Raw genomic sequence first — 26,424 nt, 5'->3', positions numbered from 1 at the left:
TTCACGGTGAGTCTCTGCCCTAGCCTGGTCCTGGCCAATCTCGTCATGTCCACCTGATGTCACTTATCTCCCTGGCCCAGCGCTCGTTGGATGTACTGAGTCCATGCTCCCCTGGAGGCCTCTGACTGCTGCCCTCTGCCTGGAACCCCCTGTGCTCACCCCAGACCCAGCATCTGCCAAACACGCAGCACTTCTGCCTCCGAGAACACATGCTGGGTGGGGTACAGTGAGGGTAGCTTTTTAGCGAGCAAAAATGGGTAAACATTTGCTCAAATGAACAATGTAATCTTGACCAACACATCTGAGGCCTGACACCTGAAGGACAGTAGAGAGAGGCGGAGGGGGTCCTGGAGGAGGGCGCGGGCTGAGGTCATTTCTCATGGGCTGACGCGAGTCCCAGAGCGGAGTTTCCATGACGAAAGCACTTTGTCATCTGCCGTACCTCTGACAAAGCCGGACTGGAAGAGGCAACCACTTTCTGGATGTTCCTCAGAAGCTCCTCTGGATTTAGTGTGGCAAAATTGATTGGCACGTCCTCTTCTTTTTCTTTTGGCTGAGGTCTTGATGGCTTGCTGTTCTCCACTGCTCTCAAGAATTCAAGGGAATTGATGGAATTATTCTGCCAGCTGACCCCCCAGCTTGTTGCAAAAGAAAGAAGAGAATATATTAATTAAAAAAAAAATCACATCACTTATTCATTCAACAAACACTGCTGAGCACAGCACAGTGTGGAGAATGTGAGTTAAGACACTGTTCTCTGGCCTGTGGGTGCGTGCCTACCAACGACCTGTGACAGTGGGGGGCACACTCAGAAGCTGCATTACGAGGGGAAGGGAAGGGCTATGAGAGGTGAGACTGCAGGGACACTGTGGCCAGCCGGGGAGGCCACAGACTGTCCTGCCCGGAAGCTCTGACACTTGAAGTCTGGCCAACAGGGCTCACAGCTTCGGAGAGTAGGAGATGGGCAGAGGAGCCTGGCTAAGGGATCTGGTCCATGACGGGTAAACGACGGCACTTCAGCAGGGACGTGACCCTGGCAGCGTAGTATCACGGGGAGATAAACATGATGGTGGGGTCAGAGACGCTCTGGAGGCAAGACAGTGGGGGTGGGGTAAACGCAAGACTGGGGATGGTGGAGCCAGGGGTTGTGGTCATGGCGACCTCAGCTAACGAGGGTCTGCACCGAGAAGTGCCAGGGGAATACGAAGAGAAGAGAAATAGGCCAGAGACAGTGAGAAGGAAAACAGAGGTACTCAGTAAAACATATGATGAGTCTTTTTCAAGGATGGTTGAAACTGAGTTGTCAAGCTGAAAGCACTCAAAAGGTATTTTTACAAAACCTATATAGCTTAGTGTTTTCTCAAATAAAAATTCCACCTGAATTTTTATGTGTATGTCAACAAGGACATCCATGGAGAAACAGAGGCCCCTTCCTACCCTTGACGCCAACAACAGAAGTTCTAAAAGAATATACTGTGAGAGAAAAACCCAAGTGTCGTGAGAACAGGGAGCGCATTTATTAAAGATGTAAAATAATTCAAAATACAGTTTAACTGCATTCACGTTCTGTAACTTAAGTTCTCTGGGCATTTCTGGCACTTTTACATCTACACTTTCTTTCAGCAGGATGAAGTGGAGTGTCAAATAAGAACAGTTTGGAACGTTGGAAAGCTGGAGAGAGAAGTTTCTAGTGACTCAGATATGTTTCTAAAGAAAACAAGCCAAGAGCTGTGCTTTTCCAACCCACAGCTGCAGACCAGCCTTCCCGGGGCCTCACGGCATTGGCTCATGTGATGGAGACATGGAGGAAAAGATAATCAGCTCTATTTCATCAGCAGGATAAACTGCCAACTTGGTATTAAAATTTAGTAATAAAATCAAATGCATATGCTAATCTCCTCAGCATTATTTAGAAAAGTCTATTTTGGATCTAGAAAAGAATAATCTACATATAATTACAAATAACAGAGATGTTTATCATCAAGAGGTCTTTGAGAAGAAACAAGCAACTGAGCGATGGATCCTTATTAAGGTTTCAATTCGTAAAAAAGTTGATCACCCCCATTGAAAGGTGGGCTAAAAAAATTCCATAGTCCTTTTGTTGTTGTTTATAAAAGTATCAAGCCTAACTATGTTTTAAAAGACGCTCTTATAATCATTTAGTTAATTATTTATCTGGTGCTACTTTTCCATGATTTATTCGTTGAATGCATATGAATTCTTGTTCAGCTGGAAATAGATTTAGTGAGAGGAGGCCTGTGCAAGGAAGAAGAGAACACACAGGCATTTGAAGATGAAATGGTCCTCCTTTTACACACACACACACACACACACACACACACACATTGGACGTGTTGAATACAATAGAACAATGTTTTCAAAATTTCAAGGGAAAATGATTTTCTCCCTAGGATTCTATGCACACACAAGCTAGCAATCTGTGTGAAGGAGAATAAAAATATTTTCAGATAAACGAAAACTCAGAAAATTTACTTTCCATCCACCCTTTCTAAGGAAATTACTTCAGGAAGTACTCCAGCAAACTAAGAACGTAAATTAAAAGATAAAAAGACATGAAAGTTTGGAGACGGGGCTGCCACCCCGGAGAACAGTGAGGGCAGCAGACGGGAACAGGAGGATGGGGCCAGGCTCTAGGTTGGAGGGCGTCAGGGAAAAAACCCAAGAGAATCGAAAGTGGGAAGGAATGCTGGGGAAAGTGGAAGGCTGACAAATTATACTTTACCTGAGCCCTGTGTTCCTAGAAACCAATGGCAGTTAAAGAAATCACCCTCCCTTTACGTCCTTGGAAATGGCTTGCAGCAAAAAACCACCCTTTCTGCACATGACTTGGAAAAGACTCATGGGTGTCCCCAGGTTTGCCTATGACAAGGCGGATCTCCAAATTCCCATTCTCATAAATGATTAGCTGAAGGGTTTGTATTTACTGACCAATCTGGACAAAATGCCTGCTAACTTGACCCAACTTTAATTAAGCTTGTCTCCTTCCCACAGACCCCCCGAGTCTGACCCACCCTCACCCTGAGCCAGTGTTGGAATGTGGAGCAGCCCCACCTCAACGGCCCTTCCTGAGACTCTGACCACGACTCTCTAATCACACTATTTACTCACACATCTCATCCCCCATACTCAGTTCTTTCTCGCTTTTTAAATTCTGCCTACACTTTGAGATGTTTACAGATTTCCTGGTCAGAGTGCTCTCCCTATTGCAACAATTCCCCTTCCCCTAGAACAACAGCCCTCCCCGCCCTACTGCAATAAAGTCTTTTCAAATAAAGTCTCTCTTTACTAAGTCTGGATTTGTCTTTATTTGACAAGGTAAAATGAAGGAAAATAGTTCAAGAAAAACAAAAAGGAAATTAAAAACTTCAGGAAACACCCTATCCAATAAAATCACAATATAAATATGAAGTTTCTTAATAATAACAAAAGGTTACAATGGAAAGAGCTGAAAAACATAGATTTTATTTAAAGAGGAGTTCCTAGGGAAACCCAAAGGAACCAGAAGGGACAAAAACAAGGATGCTGGAGGAAATCAACAGCTACAGTAACATTAGACACAGCCCAACTCCCATCCAAACTAAAGGCATGAGAACCAGACTCAGAGATGACACATATTTTGGAATTACCAGACAGGAAATTTAAATGAACTATGTAAAAAACTCTAACAGGAAATGTAGACAGCATGCAAGGACAAATGGATAATGTAACTAGAGAGATGCTCTTAAGAAAGTATCAAACTCTTAAGAAAGTATCAAACTCTTAAGAAAGTATCAAAAGGAATTGCTGGAAATAAAAAGCAGTGTAATGACAGTAAAGAATGCCTCTGATGGATTCACCAGTAGGCTGGACATAGTAAAGGAGAAAAACCACTAAGCTTGAAGTATGTCAATAAAAACTTCCCAAATTGAAATGCAAAGAGAAAAATGAATGGAAAACAAAGAAACAACCAAACAAAACAGAATACCCAAAAACTGTGGGACATTTTCAAAAAGTGTAATAGCTGCATAATTGAAATACCAGAGGAGAAAAAAAGAGAAAGGAGGGAAAAAAAATGGAAGTAATAACAGCCAAGAATTTTCCAAAATTAATGGTAGCCACAAAGCACAGGTCTAGGTAGCTCAGAGAACACCAAGCAGGATAAGTACCAAAGAGTCAACATCTATGCATACCATATTCAAACTGTAGAAAGCTGAAGACAAAAAAATCTTGAAAGAAGCCAGAAGGGGGAGGGACCTTATCTACAGAGGTACAAACGTAAGAATTACACAGTATTTCTCATCAGAAATCATGCAAGCAAGAAAAGAGTGGACTAAAATATTTAAAGTGTTGAATGTAAGAAAATCACCAACCAAGAATTCTATATCCAGTAAAATTATCCTTCAGAAGTGAAGGAGAAATAAAGACCATCTCAGACACACAAAAACTGAGGGAATTCATCGTCAGCTGCCCTGCCCTGCAAGAAATGCTAAAAGACATCCTTCAGAGAGAAGGAAAGTCATATAGATCAGAAACTTGGATCGCCATAAAGAAAGGAAGAGCATCGGAGAAGGGATAAATGAAGCAAAAATAACATCTTGTATTTTTCTAACTCTTAGTTGATCTAATAGATAACTGTTCAACGTAACACCAGCAGTACCTTGGGTGACTACAGCACGTGGGTAAGTGCAGCGAGTGACAGCAGTGCTACCAGGGACAGCAGAAGGCTATGGACTGCTCCATTCTAAGACCCCTGCACCACCCATAAAGTGACACTATTATCTGAAACTGGACTTAGGCTAATTGTTAGTGTATATGGCAAATTCTAAAGCAACCACTAAAAGAAGGAGATTTACCAATGGGGTTGAGTTAGGGGTTTAATTCGTGATAACAATTATGTGGAAACTAAGCAAACAGAAAAATAAGATAAATATTAACTACAGGGCAAACAAAATACTATATAGGAAAGGGAAAGTGATCGCCTCGTCACAATAATATAAACCCTGAATATTGATTTACCCAAAATTGAGATGCAGCAATGTGGGGAGCCTATAGAGATGTTTGTGTGTGTTTCCATGGGGTGGTAGAGGCTTGAGGGTGTCAGGTGGGTGGTGGTATGTGAGGGGTGAAAAAAAGTTAAATCTGCATCTTCCTGGTAGGAAGTCAACAGACACAGCCTAACAGTAAAAACTTCAAGAAGCAGTTCTGTAACGTGTCACTTAGGAATATGGAGTTAAACACCCAAAGACATCCGTTACAAGTATTGGAAGTTGTTGACTTGGGGGATGGGAAATGAGGAGAGAGGCAGGGCAAAGGGGCTGTTTTTAATAAACCTTGTCGAGCTGTCTGAGTCCTGCCAAAGTGTATGAATAACTTGGGTAAAAGGAAAACTAAAGTTATGCTGCTGAGACACACCAGGAAAAGCCACGCAGTTGTCAAGTTGCTTTCTCTTTTTGCTTTGGGTTAGCTCAAACCCGTTGCTATAATGCAGCCCGGGCAAAGGAACAGGGGGAGGGAGGTTCTCTGGACATCGAAAGGCTCTTTGAGTGGACAGAGGAGGAGAAATGAAAGCAATGCACCACCTCACACTGAGCTCTGTGAGGAACAGTCAACTCCTGAAAGCTGACCTGTCTAGAAGCTCGGTCAGCTCCTGGTCCTTCAGAGGACAGCCGCAGTCCTGCAGCACTTTCTGCATATCGCATATGGAGATGGAGCCATTTTGGGATTTATCCAGTTTGGTGAGCGCTTCGCTGATGTCTTGATAGTGGTCCTTAAGCTTATCCCTGAAAGAGAATACCTTTCAGACCACACACTTAAATCAGGAAAACAATTTCTTTAAAGCAAGCATTTCACGATCATTCTAATGTGGTGATTTGATGGCTCATCTAAGAACTGATGTTGAAGATGTTTTGTAGTCTTGGTGTAACATTGACATACAAATGTATTCTGGGGGAAGAAATTATAAGTCTGTATCATTATCATTTTATTATTATCATTAACAAAACTACATTAGAGAAATTACAGCCTTGTCTTTTTACTAGAATTGGTACTTTCAGAATGGGACCAAAAAAGAAAAACTGCAGTGATATTACAGATACGTGGGAAATACACCTGATTCTCTCCAAGAAGACTCACAAAGCATCTGTTACGGGCCTGCAGCTACTCGTGGTGTCAGGATACATCTAGGGGGTCGAACCGGCCCCACTAGAAGTTACATTCCCACAGGACAGGGCCAACCCTAAACAGAAGGCACCCGTGCCCAGCATGGGGGTTAGTGGGTTAGCCGCGAGCTGGTGAACGGGATGGGGCTGGCCCACCGTGGAAGGAGGCTGCCCTTCCAGCAGGGAGGAGCAGATAGGTGTCACTAGGAAGGTGACAGGTGGGCAAGACTGGGAGGTGAAGGAGTCAGCGGGGGGTCCCGGGACAGCCAGTGCTAAGGCCTGCAGGAATGCAGGTGTGCATGAGGAGGGCAGAGGGGCTCAGTCCTGTCAGCACTGCAGGGGGGCGGCGGGAGGGGGCCAGGGAACCTCATGTTTTATCGGGTACTTTGCTAAGACACAGCCACCATCTGTGCACGGCACTGACAAATCAAGAGCTTCCTCCCGTGCCCTCTCCCATCCATTCTTCTCACCAACCCTGCAGGGGTGCTGGGTGGCGATCACCCCCACTGCAGAGATGAGGAACAAGACAGCGCCCGGCCCGGGGTGGAGTCAGGGCCCCAGGCGGCCCGGGGTGGAGTCAGGGCCCCAGGCTCAGCCCTCGTAAGGACACAGGGTCCCCTTAGCTCCCGCTTGAGGGTGATTTTCTTGTAGAATGTGTTCAAGTTTCTATGATTCCATTTTTCAGGAAAATTCTTCCTTGACAAAATAGTTTCTGTTAAGACACTAAGGGAGTGTGGACATCTTTAAGAATGGGCAATCTTGCACTTGACCTGTGGTGGGCTGATTATAAATTCCATAACCTCGCGTGATCTCAGTCTCTGAAAAAGCTCTTGCCATCACACTGAGTGACCAACGTGCTTGTCTGACAGGCTCAGACTGGGGGGTTTCTACTCAGGGAAAAGAATATGCTAGAAACTGTAAACATGGGACCTGCTGGTGATTGTCTGCCACCTCAGACGTGTATTTGTGGAGACGGCAGTTTCTTGAGCACGCCTGGAAAAAAATCATCCACAGGAACAGAAAAGTCCGAAGTCCAGAAGAGGAGATGTTGCGTGGGAATATTCGGGGAGGGACGGGGACACAATGACGTTGAAGCTCCAGGGTCCCCTGCTCCTCGCCCCCTCCCTCCAGTGGGGGAGCTGCCTGACATCTGATACCAGTGGCACTGACCCTCCCTGAATGGATACCAACAGCAGTGACGGTCTGGCTTCCCTTACAGGTGTGTGCTCAATTCAGTCCCATGTCACAAAATGAGTATTCGTCATCGCAACTATTATATTGCACGTAGTCCTTCAAAACGAAAGCAAATGAAGGTATAAAAAGTCAAAACGTTTTTGGCGATCCAGGTTATTAGAACATTGAGGCATTCAGCATTTCTGGGACTGGTTTTCCTTGCAGAGGAAATGAGGGCTGAGAGCACAGACCACGCCACACCGCCAGACAGCACCGGTGTGAGCCGACGCTGCTGCTGCTCTGGGCCCCTGTCCAGGTCCTGGTTTGGACAATGAGACAGAAGCCTGAAGAGGCCACTGTCACTCACGGCCAGTGGGATGGCCACAGAGCCCCTCCCACACAGCCTGGCCTGTTGGCACAGCCGGAACTGCTGGTTTCACTCCTCCACCTCTCAGTTTGCATTTCAGAACAGGCCGTGCTTACATGGCTCGTTCCCTTTGGCTGCACTGATTCTGAATCTTCAAATCAGGCTCGGGCAAAAAGAGCAAGGTGTGGAGAATAAGTTCAAAAGAAAGACTTTCTTAATTTTTAAAATATAGTTAGGGCACGCCAAAACAAAATCAATTCCCTTAGGTTTAAGAAGCAAAAATATACCATTTTGGGTCCCTTTCATCGAACATGACTCCCATCTGTCAATCTTATCAGAGTTTCAGTAGCAATGAGGAGGTAAAAAGTCCTGGCAACACTGAATCTTACAGATGATCTGGAAGACCCACTGACACCGAAGTGTAAAAGCGGGCCATTCCGAAGGGCAGAGTTTCTTGGCCATTCTATAATCTGACGTCTTCGAGAAAACAGAAGTCAGTCACGCATTTGTACGAAACCAGGATTACGTTTAGTGAGAGAGTAAGATTGTGGCAAAGAGGACGGCGAGCGTGGGAGTCAGTTCACTGAGCTTGGTGATCAGAACTGCGTCGTCTGGTGGCACGTTGTTGTCTCAGCTACGGATCCACACTCACACAATAAGTAGAAACACAGAAGAGAAACAACGTGCCGTATGGTGCCAAGGGTGGGGGCTTCCTCTCAGTCTCATTACTCACGCGTGGCAGGAGAGAAGGGAAGGGAAGACACGAGTGGGTAATGAGGCCAGCCCAGTCTGATAAAGATAAATTCCATTTCTCGCATTAGTTTTATGGCGTATTTGATTTATACCAATCTTATGCATATTTTTAGTTTAAAATTCACAAAGTCAATTCTCCTTATAACTCAGTAACTTAGACATAATTCAGGGGCATTTCAGCCATTACATTTCATCCCTCTGTCCTTGGGGTTCTTACTTCCTTTGGGGGGGATTCTTTAGCAAGTCATTCACTCATTTGAGGTGGTGGGGACAGAGAGCTGAAGTGACAGACGAAAGACAGACAGACACACAGTTAAGAGCCATGAGGAGCAGCGCTGTGGAGCTGGAAGCAGAGTCCCCGGGCTGGGCAGAGCTGACGGGTACCCACCAGGGACTGAAACTGACCAAGAAAACCTGTCCTTTGCTTTATGGTCACGTGAAAAATGTGGCAAAATTGTCTCCTAGGTTATCAGTTTCTAAGATAGGACATTGGTAGCTAGCTTTAAACTTTGAAAATAATCATGCACCGTCCCACCCTCCCAATACAACATGTTACCCTTTGCACAGCGTCTCTCGGTCCTTATGGACAGGCACGTACTCCCGACATAGCTCCAACCACGGTATAGAGACAGTTTGAAATGTCATTTCCAATTAGCCTTTTGTCACAACATGTCCCACAGTCTCATGATGATACTTGTAGGAGGGCATATACTGTTTCATGTTCTTTGGGGCCATACTTTCCAAGCCAGTGAAGTCACAGGACTGGCAGGGGGTCCTTTTGTTGAGGACTCACAGCAAGTCAGGCCTTCCCACTGCTGTGATGGCTCTTCTGCATTATGTCTTTGGGGTAAAGTCCCCAAAATAGAAGCACTGACTTAAAGAATATCTGTTCATCCATCCATCCACCCATCCATCTATCATCCATCCATCTATCCATCCATCCATCCAACAAATATTCACAATGCCCATCAGGTGTCAGGCACTGGGTACAGACAGGCACGTCTTTATGAAACTCAATTCTAGTTGGGCCAGCGATGGGCCGGCAATATGCACTGAACACCTTAAAGGGACAATTCTCAAGGGCAACCTACAAAATATGAATGACACAAGGGTCTGTGTGACCGGGTCAGGTGGGGTAGGCTTATAGCTCTTGAACTCCTGTCGAGTTCCGTGACTTAGCACTGATTTCTGGAATCTCCAGCAGTGAACGAGTCTTACAATTTCAGGATGACTTCTCCAGCACTGGGAGGTGCCGCTTGCAAACAACATGTGTTACGGGGTGACTGTGGAACACGCCGCCAGCTCCTGGCCCCAGAGGCGGGCCCGCTCACCTGGCTGACACAGCCTTCTCTGTGCTCTGCTGCAGCTCTCTGATCTCCTCTTGCACCTGCTGTGGCTTTGTGAAGTGACCCATGAAGTTGGAATAATCCTCCGCATAGGGCCGGTGAATGTCCCCTGAATAGTGAATGCCCAGCTTCTGTAAAAAGTCTTGGTAAGTTATGTGCCCTCTTCCCTCGGTGTCATACCTTTAAAGACAAACAAAACTCTCATCAGGAGCTGCCAAGCTGTGTTGGTACTCAGGGTTGTGACGAGATCTGGGAGGGCTCCCCTAGCTCCTTACCACGCAGCGTACTCTGCAGACCAGCGGCTCCCCTGGCGTCACAGGTGCAGAGCCTCGGGCCTCAGCCCAGACCTGATGTGAGCCTGCATTTAACAAGGTCCGCAGGCGGTTCCTGGCACGTTGAAGTTTGAAACCCACTGCCCAAATCCACAGAAAGCTCACCTTGTGTAAGGGGGTCTCAGCCCACCCCATGAGCTGGCAACCAAATTCGCTCACCTGACATTCTGATACAAACACAGTTGTGACCATAGAAAATTTAGATCAACCCTTTCATTCATTCAATAGTTTTGTATTGATCACCTACATGTAAAGGAACTATTAAAGGAAGAAAACTATGTAAAGGAAGAAAATCCTTCAAAGAGCATGTACAATCTTAAAACTCAAATAAATGAATGCCACTTGATTCAAATTTCTCTTTGAAGAGATGCCAGTTACATACGAGACAGGCTAGTAAGGAAAACAAGGTAAGAATTAGGCTATGGACCGTTTATGTCATTTTCTACTACTGAGATTTTTTCTGAATTATAATTCAATATTTAAAAAGGCATAATGGAGCATTTCTTATCTCCCTACATTATTCAAGTAGAACAGAATTATACTTCAATAAAAAAATTTTTAAGCAAATTGCCAATTTTCTTAAAAAAAAAAAGCACTTATTTTTACGGAAAGATCTTGGTCTTCATTTAATCGATAAAAATGGCGTCTGTAGATGTGATTTTTCCCAGATGAACTCAGAGTTCCAAGGACCATGACTATATTTAAAGGGTGGTGCGGGCATAGGCGTCGGCAGGCGTGGTGTGGACGGTTGTCTGAGCGCAAGGAGGGCGGCTTCCTTTATGGAGCAGCCAGGGTCTGCAGAACCCACGGTCCCCTTTGTGTTTGTTTTATTTGGGTAACAATGAAGAAAACCTATTTATTTACCCGACTGACTTTCCTGTCCTCAAGGGGTGGGGTGGCGAGTAGAGGACGAACAAAGGAATAAGAAGTTTGGACAAAGGTCTCATGCCCTTGTGCTAAGTCTTACAATTTCATGATGACTTCTCCAGCACTGGGAGGTGCCACTTGCAAACAAGGAGTTGGACCCATCCATCCTTCCCCAAGGCCCAGCGGCCTTTCCCCCAAGGGGCCTACAGAGCCTGAGGCCTCTGCCTCTCCCCACCCACAGGCTTCCGCTTCCCTCTGCCCTGTGACTCCTGCCCTGCTATCAGCACCAGGACCTGCTTCATCATGGACTCCACCTTAGGAGGGAAGCAGATGCCCCGACCCTGACAGGCAGTACAGGAGAACTCCAGGCTCTGGCCAGGCCCTGCCCCACTCCGGGGCTCGGTTTCCTCATCGGTGACCACTGACCACAGCGCGAGACCCCACATCTCGGCTCAGCACCCTGCACAGCTGTAAGTGTTATTTAGGAAACCCTCAAAGACCTTTCCAGGCACCTGTTATTGGCACGACCTTAGTACGTGCACCCCCAAAAGGACTAAAATAATGAATTTTGTTTCTAAAATGGAACAAGGTGACACACCCACAAAAGGAGGCCTGTGGGGTCTCTGAACCCCAGGCTTGTCCTGTGGCTACAGCAGAGTCGTGATGTTCCAGCACAAGGGACCAGCGCCTCCACCAAATGGCTTTCCCCGCTGCTGGTGGTAAGGTGATGGCTGCAGAAAGGGGAGTCTGCTTTGCGTCAACGTACCAAGGAAGGGAAAGGCTGCCATTTTGCCATCTTCTAGGGTGACCCAGGGTCGTGCATCTCTCTCTGAACTGCACGAGGCCCGTGCCCAGCCTTGGGCCACCAGGCTGAGGTAGTCATGCAATTCTGGCCAAGACACCCCCGAACAATGCCCAGGGCTCCCCATCCCTACAGGAGGGTTCCTGAGAGAATGGTGCACAGACCCCTCCCCTGGCAAACGACCCCTGGGTAGCCTTTCGGAACCTCCCTCCTCCTCAGTCAAAAGTACAGTACGCCCACCTTCCTCTGGACTCTTTGGGCGTGGGGGGGGGCACTGAGGGGAAGTGCACGGAGGGGCTGCCCCCGGGCTCAGCACACAGGGAGTGCATGCTGGGGTTCACTGCTGCTGTTTGCCGCCTCAGCGTTCAGGCACCCCTGCTCCTGCCTCCAGCTCCTGTCCATGTCTGCTCTCCCTGAGAGAGGGCAGGGTTCTCAAGGAGAAGCCATGCCTTATTTATTGTTCCGGACAAACTCACATGCCCAGCGACACGCCCTGCAAAGCTTCGCAACCAGTGCGTGTCTGCCGAGCTCGTGAATGTGAAGGACACGTGTCCCTAAGGAGGGACTGCCATCCTAGTGTGTTATGCTCAGGAGATACCAACGACAAACTCGAAATCAAGACACTTGAACCGAATGAAGAGACACTTCATTAATACAGATCATAAACATTCTATTCTCATTGCCAAGGAGCAGAAGACGATTGGACAACTGCGACGAAAATATTGTTATGAATATGAATAATAACAGAGTTAATTCAGCTTACATAACCTCACCCTGCATCCTGTCATCCTTTGTGTCACATTAACAAACAATCAACTTGCTTCCACAGGTTGAATTTTAAAATGGTTCGGCAACAGAGGTGCCAGAAGAAATGTGCACATAAACAGAGGACCCATCAAAATTTGCATTTGCACATGGCGATGGCCAATCATTTGATATAATCAGATTACTCTGCCCATTTATTGCGTATACAGCGATGCCGCTGGCCACATGACGTGACTATGTTCACGTCGCTTGCGTTGCTGAGGAAGTCTTAGTCCTCGGGCTCGGTTTAATTCTTACAGCATTGATTACAGCTTGATTCTTACAGCAGGGACGGAAGCACCTTCTGACACTCCTGCCCAGACGCAGAGGGTCTGGGGTAACCCCACCGATGGCCCAGGCCCAGCAGCGGAGGTAGATGTGGCACCTCGTGCAGCTTGGGCCTTGAGTTCTCTCTGTGTGGGTGGTCTGATGCCTCAAACAGCTGCAAAGTGCCCAAGCGCCAGAGGTGGCCATGCCCAGCAGGCACACACAGCAAGCCCTGGTGTCATCACAGACGGTTAGACACCATCTGCTCCAGTCCCCAGCCAGGGCCACCATCCCTTCCCTAAGCTCCGCAGGAGACAGTGGTCTAGCCTTGGATAAAGCCACGCCAGACGGGACACCCACTCCTTCAAAGGCTGCAGTTCCAGGCAACTTCAGTCGCTAACGCGCTCTCTGTGCTGAGCTGGGAGCTGACCACCAGTGGTCAGACTTTTCCTTCCCATGAAGTCTTTTATCACTTCCCACTCGGTCTCTCTTCTAAGCCAGACCCTGTTCATTCGACCCTTTCAAATCCCTTTCCGTCTCGAGGCTCAGGTGTTCCTCCAGGTGGCCCCGAGGAGGTCTTTCTAAGCACTGCCATGGTTGAGCCGACAGAGACCTAGCTTCGTGTTTATGCCAGGTCCTAAGTCTTCTCCACATGAGTGGATGCACATGACACGGGGACTTTTCATAGCCTTTTCTCTTTATACCAATAGACACCTTACCTACCATATCAAGGAGTGTACATAAATCAGGCATTATCTCCACAACTTTCTAGCAGGTCCACTTGATTAGCTGATTTTCACAACTAATAATCAAAACTGATGTTTCTGAGACTGCTGCTTTCTGACTTGAGGCTTCTGTGCATTTTTATGATCCACTGCCTTCATAGTTATTCAGCAAAGTTTGTTTTAGATCCAAAATAGTTGAACTCCAGCTGACAGAACGAGGCTCCTGAAGGTATGCAGAGCGCTGGGGCCCTAAGGGGCTGTGGGCGGCGAGCCTGTGGGACACCTTGCTCCTGGGGTCCCGTGCCCGACAGGCTCCAGGTCGTAGCTCTTCTGACATGACCTGCAGCCTTCCTCTGCCATCCCTGGGCCTCTGTGCTCCCAGGCATGCCCTTCCCCCACGTCTGGCTAATGGCTGCTTATTAAGTCAACTCAGGTTTCATATCTGCTGGGCTCCCTCCCTGAGCGCCCACCTGGCTCCCACAGCCATGGCCACACTGGCAAGTTGCTGCTGTCACCATGTTTGTGTGTTTGTCTTCCCTGCTGAGCTGTGAACAACCTGAGAGCGGGGGAGCTGCCTTCATCTCTGGAACCAGAGAATCCAGCACAGGGGCTGCAACTTAGAGATATTCCCCCCAAAACCCTGCTTAATGATTGCTCCAATGAATGAATGAAGGAAGGAATAAATGAATGCACTTCCGGCCTGTAATTTATTCCTAGCAGTCTCTCCAGAACCAAAGTAAACGTATTGCTCCTGAAAGCTGAGTCTTCAGGACTCTAGTCTGGCTTCCGTTAGCAGGTTTCCTTTCATAGGGGCCTCCTTCAGCCTTGAACATCGGTTCCTTCCATCCTTGGGGAGCCAGCCAGCCTGTGACACTGGCCACTCACTCAGCATCCGCACGCTCCCCACGCTGTCCTGCCCTGTGCAGGCCGCCGGGCCACTGACCAGCCCTGGACGATGGGTCTCAGGCAGAAGTGCGTCACTTCCGGACTGAAGCCCGCCAAAGCCCATGTGTGACCCTGCTGCTCTGGACACCCCCCTTCACTGGGGGCCCCCTGCTGAGATCCCCAATCGTCACTCCACTTGGAAGAAAATTGTCCGGAAGAGCCACTAGACATGCAGCAGACTTTGGGTGAATAAGAAATAAAACATCGATGTGCTTAAGCCACCGAGATTTGGGGGTTAATCCACTGATTTACTTCCACAGCAAACGAGACCCTCCAGACTAAACCGAAGCCCTGAAACAGTGCACTTCACAGGTGCTTAATAAATGGTGAGTGGATAATGGACGCTGAAAATTTTTACTTGTCTATATTCTGCCTGATTTTCTAATTCCATGTTTTCAAAAGAGCAGAATGTTATTTTCCTCTCTGCTTGCACCTACCCGATTTTGGGGGTTTCCTATTCTGGTAATGGACTTGGACCCGCCTGGACCCCTTGAGCTGGCAGAGTGTCTCGCTGGCCCCAGCAGCTCCCACCTTCGCCGTGGTCCCTATTCACTCCACCTGGCACGGTCCCATGGGAGAGTGGCCCTCTCGTACGGGCTACTGGAGGGGGCTCCTGGTGACAACCCCTCGGGGACAGGCCCTGCCTGCGTGTCCAGTGCCACTGTCACTATCAGCAAACACTGAGAGGAACAGGCCAGGAGGGTCATGGGGGCGACTCAAGTGGCATCGCTGAAACGCATAGGAAGAGGATGCAAAACACACCACCAAGTCACCACAGTTCATCATCTCTGCCGACTGGGCTACGGCTGCTTTATTGGTGATGTCGTTTCCTCTATGCTTTTTTGGATTTTCTGTCTTCTAAAATGAACGTGCATTATTAATGTTACAAGCAGAAAATAATTTCAAATCTATATGGTCTTTTTGCTCTAATTCTTATGCCTCTGTATGCCAGGTAGTCTGCACACATTTGGTCCCCAGAACCATCCCGTTTAATAGACGACTGAAACCCAGAGAAGGTGAGTCACTGGCCCCAGGCCACACAGCTCAGCCCCGGGCGCCATGGGACAGGGTGCAGGTCCTGATCAGAGCATGGCTTCCTGGGGAGCTTCCTGAATTCTGTGCATGAGTCCTCAGGTGAATCTGAGAGCACCCAATGTCCTCCTCACACTGCCTCTCCTTCCAGGCTGCTAAAAGCTAATTTTGCTTCCTAAATCTCTCACACACCCGTCATTTCCTTTCTAGTCCTAGCACTTAGGAAAACACACCCCCTCCTCTCGCTTGGATCACCGAGACAGCCCCTAATTCACCTCCACACCTCCTGCCATGTCTGCTGCAAGTCATCCTTCTCCCTGGGGCTAGAGTGAACTTTCTAGAACATGGGCCTGCCTAGGTCTTTCCCTACCGAACACCTGGCCAGTGGGATCAGGTTCCTACCTTGTTCTGCCCCTCAGGACGCGGTTCAGCTGATGGGCGACCTCCTGTCCTGTGAGTCCCAGGCTGCCTGTGTCCCTGCCCCCGGGTGCCCTGCTCCAGAAGGGGACAGCCATCTGGTGGCCCCCATCCTTGGGCAAGTCTCCTGAGCTATCCTCCGGCTGCCTCTGGGTCTGCCCAGTCAGAAGGCAGGGCTGTTTGCAGGGCACTCCTATGGGGGCTGTGGCTCCAGCTGAAGTTCTAGCAGATTCCGAGACATCATCAGGGGTGGACGAAACCCCCTGTTCTCCCAGAAACACCATTTCCCACTTGTCCTCCTGTCCTGGGGAGGGGGCAGCTTCCTGACCTCAGGGTGACTGACCCCCGCTCTGCTCTTCCCGCTCGGCCTCCTGGTCTCTGAGTAATAATACCACATTCCCTCCTCAGACCCCGTCCCGTCCCACAATCCTCTGTAATCAGTCACATGTACCCCACTTGGCCGCAAATACTAGAGTGGTTTCTGCATTCCCGCTTGGACACTGGTGGATATACAGCGGTACCTCGGTTTTCTAACGTAATCCTTCCAGAAGACTGTTCGAGTTCTGAAATGTTGGAAAACAGCCGACAGCTCGGCCTCAGGATCCTGCACTCAGGAAGCCGTGTGACATGTTCCACTTCTGAGGCGTGTTCAAAAACCGAAGCAGTTACTTCCGGGCTCACGGCGTTTGTAAACTGAAATGTTTGTCAACGGAGACGTTCGAAAACCAAGGTACTGCTGTACTCCTGGAGTTTCCTCTCTCAAATGCTCTCTTGCCTTTCCCCTTGGAGGTAATTCCACATGTGGCAGATGCCATTATGCATTCTCCCATCTCCCTTTCTTTTCCCCCAGGACACACACCTAGACTGCTTCTCCCAGCCTTTCCCGGAGGTGGGCACAGCCACGTGAAGGCATTCTGACCAGCAGAACGGGGGCAAAGTGACGACCACGGTCCCAGGCCTGGTCCCGACAAAGCTGACCTCTGTGTTCTTTCCCCGTCTCTGCTGGTGTACACAGGTCAGGGGGTGGTGGCACTCCTGGTCCCGGAGGGATCTTGACCAGAGGCCGTGACGTTGCTCAGTGACTGCAGGAGCCTGCCCTGCCTCGCACACGCTCACACTCACTCCGCTTCAAAGTCACCTGAAGTCTCTGAAGCCTTCGTCAAGCCCCCGGGGGACCACGGCGCCTGACTTACAAGTATTTCTCTTCTAAGACCACGTGCACATCATAAGGGGATGAGTTCTTTATTATTTACTCATGTCCATCATGCCCGGCCCAGCAAAGAACCACACAAACAGGTGTTTCATAGGTATTTGCTGAATGAAGAAATGAGGAGGTTTGTTAAATTTATCAGGAGCCAGCATTTTATACCCATTAATTAACCCAACCTCCCAGCATTCTTAGGTGATAGAGGTAATTAGCCCCATTTTGCAGATGAGCAGAATGAGACACAGAGAAGTTAAGTAACTTGATAGAGGCCACACAGCTAAGGGGTGGAGGCTGGAGCCAGGGCCACACATCTGGCTGCAGACCCCTCACTCTTAACCACTCCCCTTCCATGGTGTGCAGTCAACTAAACAAAAGTGGGTAAAAACCCTCACTTCAAACAGTTTCAACACAGGTTAGACATTTGGACACTTAATAATGTAATAAAGACATGAAGAAACTTTGGCCAAAAGCAACCATGAGTGTCTGCCTCCCATGAAAACGGAAATTCGCTCCATCCGCCTGCAGGAAGAAGGCTGAGCGCATTTATTCTCCACGCGGGAGCCCTCACGGGGACACTTGGCTCCTCCGCCGCTCGTTCCCACGGGTCCCGCCCTGATGGAGACGGCAGTCTCCCAGCACCCACCCCACCCAGGCCCTTCCCGGAAGTGCTTCCTGCTGTCTTCCTATTACTGTGCCTCTCAGAGATCCCTGTTCCCAGATGCCTGCTTAGGAAGGCCCCGAACAAGGATTTCGGGGAGGTGATGGGCTGTAGTCGCCCGTGTCCCCTGGGAGCCTCCCTGACTGTCCCATGGGTCAGGAGTCCTCCTTCCGCATCCTGACGCCTTGGAACTATTTCCACATCATTCCTGCCATGACTGCTTCCCACTCCCCGATGGCCCGGCCCTCCTGCGCTTGTCTCCCGTCCTGCCCGACCTGCTCCCCCCTCTACATTCATCACGGTTGATGCTGCACCCCAGTATTGGGGTGAATGCTTCCTGCCCCCGGCAGTACCCCGAGCATCAGGGTCACCCAGTCATCTTTGCATCATCCAAAAGGTCCACATAGTGGGAGGCCCGTACATTTGCTCGCTGTACCCCAATCTTTTGGCTACTCAGGCGCACCGATTTATTTAATCTATTGGAAAAGAAAACGGATGAGGAGACGAAACTGGCCATGCTGGAAGTGATCTAAAAAATATAAGGATTTTGTAAGAGCTTCAAGTTGCTTTTCTAAATTAGATACAAAACAACCCACCTAATTCGAAACTCGGCCAACATTTCATTCAGCTCTCCACTTGGAAACGATGAAAAGCTACAAAAGGACAGGAACTGCTTCACGAGCTTGCCCCAGAGAGGACGCACACTATTAGCACAACATTCCTGGGGGATGCAAGGGGCAACTAACATGTAATGGAGAAGGAGGGAACTCAAAGAGGGGTCTGGAACTCAGAAGCAGACCGCACTGCTAGTAACCTCCCGCCTCACACAGCTACGGGGGAATGCTGCAACTGGGGCCGGACTGAAAAACAGACATGTCTAAAACACAGTTTGCAAAATGTAACCAACAGACAATATTATTTGCAGTTTACGAGACCCTCGGGAAACCACTCCAAGTTGTCAAAAGTTTGGTTATTTTCTTCCAACAAATTACTTATGTGTAAGACGGCTGGCCAACATTGATTTTCATCTCTAGGCAATGGGGAGAGCCTCTTTTTTTTCTGCTGAGCGATATTAGGGTTAAGCCTTTGGGGAGTGACTCAATTCTCTAAAGCGGTGAAAGTCCAGGCTTGGACTCCCGGTTCCTTGGCAATGAACCCCCTCCGGTCTAACCTTGGTGGTCAGTGCTGCCCTGGGTTCTCCGCGTCTCTGAAGACCAGCCTGTTACCCAAGGCTGCTCTCCAGGGTGAACAGGAACAAGGACCCAGGGCACAGGACAGATACAGCCAAGAAAACACCATTCTCAGCCCCCACTTTACCCCCTAGGAGTGATGAAAGGTTGGTGCTGAATTTGCAGCAAGAAACCCAAGATTGTCAGAAAGGAAAAGAGCCAATCTTCAGATACCACTCACCTGGTCCAAAGCTTTTCAAATTCTCGTGGTGTGAGGGGAATCGCGAAACCATATAGCACGTTCTTTATATCCCGCCGTCGGAGAATGCCGTTGCCCTCATTATCCGTTTCTATAAAGTTCTACAAAATTAGGAGATGGCGTTTAGTGACGTATAAGACGTGTTTATGGAGGTACCGAGGATTTTCGACTGTTAATATCTGGAATAATCTAAGACAGCGTCCTCACCGTTTACCTGCTTAATTACTTTCATATCTAAGTTCCAGATACGCTTACCATCCCTCTAAAGGTGAGAGAGAGCAAACACATGTATTCTCTGTGGATGGGGCTTGTTTCTGGGCAATGGGTGGTCTCAGGTGTGTGACCTGGTCTCAGGTGTGTAACCGACAGTTTTGCCTCAAAAACTGTTAGAAACAAAGGCCTGCCAGAGCCTGGGAAATAAGACTGCAGCGCACACTGCTCGAGGTCGTCTCAGTGATGCAGAGTCATCCCTCCGGCTGTGACAGGGGAAATGAGGGACATGAGACGCCAGCTGAGGGATGCGACAGGACGATGTGGTGCCGTTTTAATGTCCCTGAGGGGTGCAGAGGGCGTCTGGGGGGTCTGTCAGGCACTCCAGAGGACAAAGCCTGGAAGGTCAGGTAACACACAGCACTCAGCACTGTCTCGTCTGTCCAGGTAACGGCTCGCTCGACCCTCATTACACACCGAGGAGGAGGTGCAACGGGCACATCGGCCAAATCCTCGGCGCGCAATCTACTTAGTGGTGAAAGAGTGAGACCCTCCGCGAAGCTCAAGAACGAGACAGGACTATCTCGCCCGCTCGTCATCGCTGTACTGGAGGGCAATGCAGTGAAGCCAGGAAAAGGAATGAAAGGTGTAACAATAGGACAGGAAAAAGCACCACAGTGGTTGTTCAGAGATGGCTTGATTGTCTATCTGGGAAGACCAAGAAGCCACACATTAAGTATTATGATAAGAGAATTGAGCAGAAAATGTGGATTCCCTATCAATAGGCAAAATCATCCACCTGTTTATGCATCAGACACAGAAAATGAATTTTTAAAAACAACATTTACAATGGCATCAAAAATAGAAATTCCTAGGAATAAATCTTACAAATGACTGCAAGACTTCTGCACAGAAAAGTCCGAAACTCTGCTGGAAGACACTACAAAAGGTCTCGGTGAATGGAAATGCACTGTGTTCATGAACTGGAAGATTCCAAATAGTCAAGATGTCATTTCCTTGCAAACATCCCAACACATCTCTTTTTTCCTTTGTGGAGCTTGACAAACTGTTTCAGAAACTCATGGAGGACAAGTAAGTAAGCTAAGTAAGATGTATTACAAAGTTACGGTGACTATAAAGATGCAATATCGGTGCCATGACAGACAAACTGACCAACAGAACAGGGCGGATGGTCCTAGGACAGCTGGAGCTCCACCTGGAATGGGAGCCTGCCTCACGACACACGAAACATCGAGACCCGAATGGGGAAGGTGACGCCATAATTATAGCTCCTCAAAGAGAATGTAAGATATCTTCTGACTTCAGGGTACAATTTCCTAAATGAGACCTACCAGAGATGTTAATAAATTTGATCACATTAAAAAAAAAAAAAGAACTTCTATTTCAAAAGATTTCATATAAAAAGGGTGCAGACAGAACACCAGCTGGGCAAAGATACTCGCAGCACCTGTCACTTACTTACCAAAGACGAGTAGCCAACCCATAGCAAGAGTTCCTACTGACCAATGAGGAAAACACAGACAGCCCCGTGTGAAACCTGTGAAACGCCTCCAGCAGGCACTTCACAGGAAAGGAGACCTGATGGATGAACAAACAAACGAAATGATGCCCAATCTCATTAGCAACCGACAAATGCTAATTAGAGCTGCAGTGAGACACTGTTGCACGTACACCAGACAGGAAACAGTTGAGAAGTCGGAGAGCATCAGGTGCTACAACGGTACAGGTGACCGGCTGTGACAGAAGCCCTCTGGCCCACAAGGCCAAAAACACCTCCTGTCCGGTCCTTGCCAGAAACAGTGTGCCGACTCCTGGTCTGAGTATCGGCAACATTCTATTCCTCCATCTGGAGGGTGGTTAACACAGTGGGGTGTCCTTTGGGACACGTGGGGACCACTTAAACAATACATATGCATTAAAATACGTAGGTAGATATTATTCTTATATTCTACTATAGACTCACAACTTTAAAAACTTAAATTGAGCTTGAAAAAATTAGGTCTGGGGGATTTGGAAGTGCCTTTCAGAGCTGGCAGCACAGAACACAACAATGTGAATGTATCTGCCACCACGAACGGCTGAAACACAAATGGTTAAGGTGGTAAATTTCACGTTACGAGCAGCTGTCTCATGACCAGGTGGCGCACCGTGGATACTGCTGATCTTACTGACGTCGTAGTCTCTGCAGGTTTAGAATTCAGAACTAATTTCTTCAGTACTTTACTCAAAATACACTAAGGGAGTGACAGAGGTCTCCGGGATGATGATAATAAAACGTGCAGGGTCATGTGACCCTGTGGGGTCCGTGAGGGGACAAGTGTGGTGCACGGGCTGGCTTCTGCACAGTGGCTTCTTCCCTCCCTGCTCCACACGCCCACAGGCTCAGTTCTAGAAAAGAGGGAGGTTTCCATTGGACAGACCTGAGGCTGCTGGTTTAATAGCTCAGCGCTTGGGACCCCCATGCCTCCTCTACACAGAGTTTGGGGGTCCACAGAACACCAAGGGTAAAGACGGTCATGAGAGGCCGTGGGAATAAGGTGTGTGGAGGCAAGTACGGAGGACGCCCTCCACGGAGTGACGGTCCACGTGCAGGGAGAGGAGGTCAACCCGACCCGAGGGGCCGGGCGAGGGCAGGGAGGGAGGAGGCCCGGCAGGCGTCACGCAGCCAGGGGAGGAAGCGTTTCAAGAAGGTGGACTTTAGGCAGAAACGAGACCCCCACACGCAGCCCTCCGGTCGCTCTCTAAGAGCCTCGACTGTTCGCCTTCCCCACAGTGTCCATCTGCTTTATTAATCATCTGCCTTTGCTCGGTGACTGTCACCTCCCCTGGCCTGGGAGCTCCGTGAGGCGGGAGCAGAGTGACCATGGTACAAACGCATGTGCCGTCCATATGTGATCAGTACATCCAAGTGGGGCTGGATGAAGCTGGAAACAGCCCTGGAAGAGGCCCTTGGGGGTCCCTGGGTCCACAGAGAGCAGCACCATGGAGAGCGGTGGGTCTGTGGGGCCAGACCGCAGGGAGGGAACTGCTCCTGTGAGGCCGGGGCCGGGGGGCAGGCCAGCTGAGCGGGGAGGCAGGCGGGGAAGAAGGCCGCTCTTTCTTTACTAGGTCAGAGCTGAGTGAGCTTAAAGGCCAGAGAAGCTGGGAGGAAGGGCGGGGCAGATGATGGCAAATAGCATTTCCCGTCCTCTCCCACGGGCGTGCACTGCCTTGGTCACGTTTGGCAGCCTGCAGCCTGCCCTGCACTCCTCGGCCTAGAGGACTGCTCTGGAAGCCCGGCCTTATTTGTCGGCCGGGACCAGCACAGTCGACTGTGGAGAACAAAGAACTGGGGAGAGGCAGCCCAGGAGCCAGCAGGACTTAAGACAGAACCTCACATTGGGCCCAGGCTGAGACACAGCAAAGCCAGAAAGAAAACGACCCCGTGAAACCCAGTGGAGAGCTTCTGCACGATAACGTGAAAATACTTCCATGACACATTGTAAAAATACTTCCTAACGGGGATTACTGTGTTGCAGCATGAGGCGGAGCTCCCACATCTCAGGTTCAGGAGACAGCCAGCCACTGTTTCCCATCGTGACACCAGAATCAGAAGTCACACGCCTGCGCACGGAGGGCACCTGCCTCCAGAATGTGCTTTCTGCTGTCTTGGCAAGACAGGAAGAAATACCCCTTGGAAATGCATGTATGTAACTGGCTAAAAATAAGTATGACGTCATCTTACCCTTTTAAGTTTTCAATTCACATCAAACCTGAGGTAAAGCCGGGAACTTCTGCCCGTGGAACTCCTCGTACAATGACAGTTTTTCATAACATCATTTGACCTTGAATGTGAGCGTTTATTTTGAAAAAGTATTTTAAGAATAAAAGGAGTCGCCAACTTGGGTATACAAGGTTGTTTTCCCATCTCAGCGACTGGATCTAAACATAAACAGCTTGACTGTCCCAGGTACCTGGGATTCTTGAAATAGATTTCCTTCCCTTTGAGGGAAAGAATCACTTTCTTACCTTAGACAAGTCTGACCATCTGGTTTTCGCTTTGGTAACAAGATACTGATGAGCCTGTTCGCAGGCTAGTTCTGAATCCGTGATCTTTTGTTTTGATCTTAAAGAAAAAAAAATAAATAAAAAATAAATAAATAAATAAATAAACAAACAACTGTTTAAATATAATAGACGCCTCAATCTCCCCAGGGGGTCCCCTACGCCTATTGTTTCAAAGATACCGTTCAAGTCTGTTATTTCACCTCTGGTTGAACTTAATTCTTAAAACACAGTCTTATCACCCCGGCTACATGGTGGGGAAGTCTTTTTAAATTTTCTAAGTCCTGTTTATTTTCAGATTAAATGCTGTTCAACTTTTTCTGCAGGTCACAAAACAAACAGGGCTCATTTATTTCTTCTCAGAGGGGGAAAAACACAATATTACGTTAAGTGTCTTAGGAAGAAAACAACTAAGAAAGTTTTACTTCTGCATTTACAAGTTGCAGTGACAAGCGCACTAAACGAAACAGGTCAGGAGCGATGGGGGCACTCGGCTGACAGATTTCTCAGTCTCGGCTACTGTTGAAAGGTTAGGTTTGAAGGAGGAAAGTGATCAAAATTCTGTTTATTTACTCACAGGACGACGGGCACTGAAGACATTTAAAATAAGAACCTGTGCTCACCACCATGCGAGGTGCAGTGAGGACTGTGGCTGAAGGAATTTGGGGTGCCCTGGATTCCTCTGTTCACTAAAACACATTAGGGGAGTGTGAAAACCTGTAAAACCTTTGAGACCTGCTTTTCTGTAGCTGCCTTGCTCCCAGGGGGCATCTGTGACTCCATTTTCAGGAGCCTGAGCTTCCCCATACCCAGCTGTGCACCTGCAACATTTTCCCTTGGAGACTAGAGCACTCGAGAGTCTTCCAGCAAAACCAACAGACTATACACGTCACCCTGAAATGGGACCACATTTGTGTGCATGCTCAGAAGCCACATATTCACAGGCTCGCTGGACGATCAGTGCATCTTGCCTAAGGGTGAACGAGAGGGACTCCTGGCCAAGGCCCCATATAGACCCTCGTGTGAATTTCTCCTCAGGGGACCCGGGAAAACCAGGGTGGAGACAGCAAACAAGTCCCACGTTGCCCTTTTTAAAAGGTCAACCAGCATGCTGCCAGTTGAGAAAATGTAGGGGATCTGTGTGCTCCACAACACGGAGGCCAAAGGTTTGTGTTGTCCTCAAAGAGGTGCTGCTGTGACTACAGCCCAGTGCGTGTGACACACGGGCCGGAGCACTGAGTGTGTTTCCAGGGAGATGACGGCCACCATGAACGCCTGCCGTGAGCAGCAGGGGCCAGGAACTCGCCACGCGGTGCTGAGGTTACCACGCCACCTCGCAGAAGAGGAAGCTGTGGTGAAGAGAGGTTAAATAGTTGCCAAAACTGTACAGGCAGGTCCCAGCATCCTGGCATTCCAAGTCAGGTCTCCCTACGCCCGCAGCCAGGCTCTCCCACTGCCATTCCCTTTTTTATCGGGGACTCCAGCTTCGGCACCCCGTTTAACTTCACTCTTCATAGAATGGCTCCATTAGAGCCTCCGTTTCGAAGAGGTCAGGGCCACCTCTTGTTTGCACTGTGCTGAGGGTCCCCTTAGCATGTCTATTGTAAGTCAACATGACAAGGACCAGGCACTGTGTGAGGTCCGGGGAAGTGAAGCCTGCGGCTCCTGCCTACAAGAGGGGCTCTCCTGGAACATTCCACTACAGTCACACATTTTAAAAGCACACAGCAAGCCACCACAGCAACTGGAATCAACAAAATTAAGCAGTAATAATTGCAATTCCTGTGGCTTCTCCCTTAAAAACAGCCTAAGAAATCCCGCTGCTGTCTGACAGCTATCCTGGAGCCCCCCTCACATTCCTGGGTGACGGACAGTGCCCAGCACCTACTGGTCACCAGGTTCATGGCGACCAGTGTTACCCCAGAAACCCACACTGTGCTGTTGACCCGTGTATCACATAGAAAGCGTCTTTCTCAGTCAAAGCAGTGTTTCTTTGGTGAATTACATAAACGCTGACTCCCATGGTTTGGCACACGAAAGCTCTCCCGTTTGCTCAGCTGGCAGGTTGCTGAGGACCAGCTGAGATGAGGTAGGATCTTCTCCCTGTTCCCATGTCACTGCTGAAATGGACCAAATGAGCACTCGCCTAGCTTCGTTCTCTCTCCTGGCAGATGCCCACTTGTGGGGTACACAGGTAAGCTGGCTGGCACCGCTCCCATTAGGGAGGCCCCCCCTGGCCTGTATATTCACCAGTTTCTTCTATAATATATGGTCAAATCCAAGGGTCTTCGCTTACTTTTCAGTTGCACGTGACACTGTGAACCACCTCTCTCCTCTCTAGTTGCCTCTTTAAATAACACCATGAGCTGGACATGTCCACCAGGGTCTTGTCACCGTGTGTCCTCAGCCCTGGGGATGCTCTTGCCCTGCTGGCTCCCCCCGCCCTTGACCTTCTTTCTCCTGCCACCCAAAGTGTATTTACTCTTCTGAGAGGCCACTCCTCCTTACGGCCCCCCTACCACCCCACGTCCAGACCACACTAGTACTATAACCTCACCTGCTTTTCCATTCCATCTGCCCAACTGCCTACCGGACTTCACAGAATCATGGAATTTCCCGGCTGGGAAGGGATCCAAAGGCCAGCCAGTCTAACCCTCTATCGCCGCTTTACACTCAAGGCTTTGGAAGCCTGGCAGGATTATGCTGCATTTTCACAAGTGTTGTCTAAAAGGACTGTTGGGCCTAAGGGTGCACGTTCCCTGCCTCCATCTTCAGGCTCCTCCCACATCCCACCTGCACCCACAGGGCTCACCTGGACATCCCCAAAAGTGCTCTCAAGGAGAACCTGGGTGGCATGTTCTCTTTCTC

At 48.9% G+C, this 26,424-nt stretch overlaps 1 protein-coding gene across 1 annotated transcript in view; it reads right to left on the bottom strand.

Moving 5' to 3' along the window:
• Positions 1-26,424, bottom strand: part of EFCAB6 (EF-hand calcium binding domain 6) — a 223,760-nt gene that overhangs the window by 43,926 nt on the left and 153,410 nt on the right. The window contains exons 22-26 of the mRNA XM_033118658.1: positions 23,521-23,617; positions 19,264-19,382; positions 9,783-9,977; positions 5,625-5,780; positions 443-638 (exon numbers count right to left, since the gene is read on the bottom strand). Of these exons, the coding sequence (XP_032974549.1) occupies positions 443-638; positions 5,625-5,780; positions 9,783-9,977; positions 19,264-19,382; positions 23,521-23,617 (763 nt within the window). The remainder of the gene's footprint in view (positions 1-442; positions 639-5,624; positions 5,781-9,782; positions 9,978-19,263; positions 19,383-23,520; positions 23,618-26,424) is intronic.

The sequence above is a fragment of the Rhinolophus ferrumequinum genome, chromosome 10 (assembly GCF_004115265.2).
Source record: "Rhinolophus ferrumequinum isolate MPI-CBG mRhiFer1 chromosome 10, mRhiFer1_v1.p, whole genome shotgun sequence".
Classification (NCBI taxonomy): domain Eukaryota; kingdom Metazoa; phylum Chordata; class Mammalia; order Chiroptera; family Rhinolophidae; genus Rhinolophus; species Rhinolophus ferrumequinum.
Note: the sequence above shows the minus strand (reverse complement) of the source record. Positions and strands in the feature narration are given on the sequence as shown.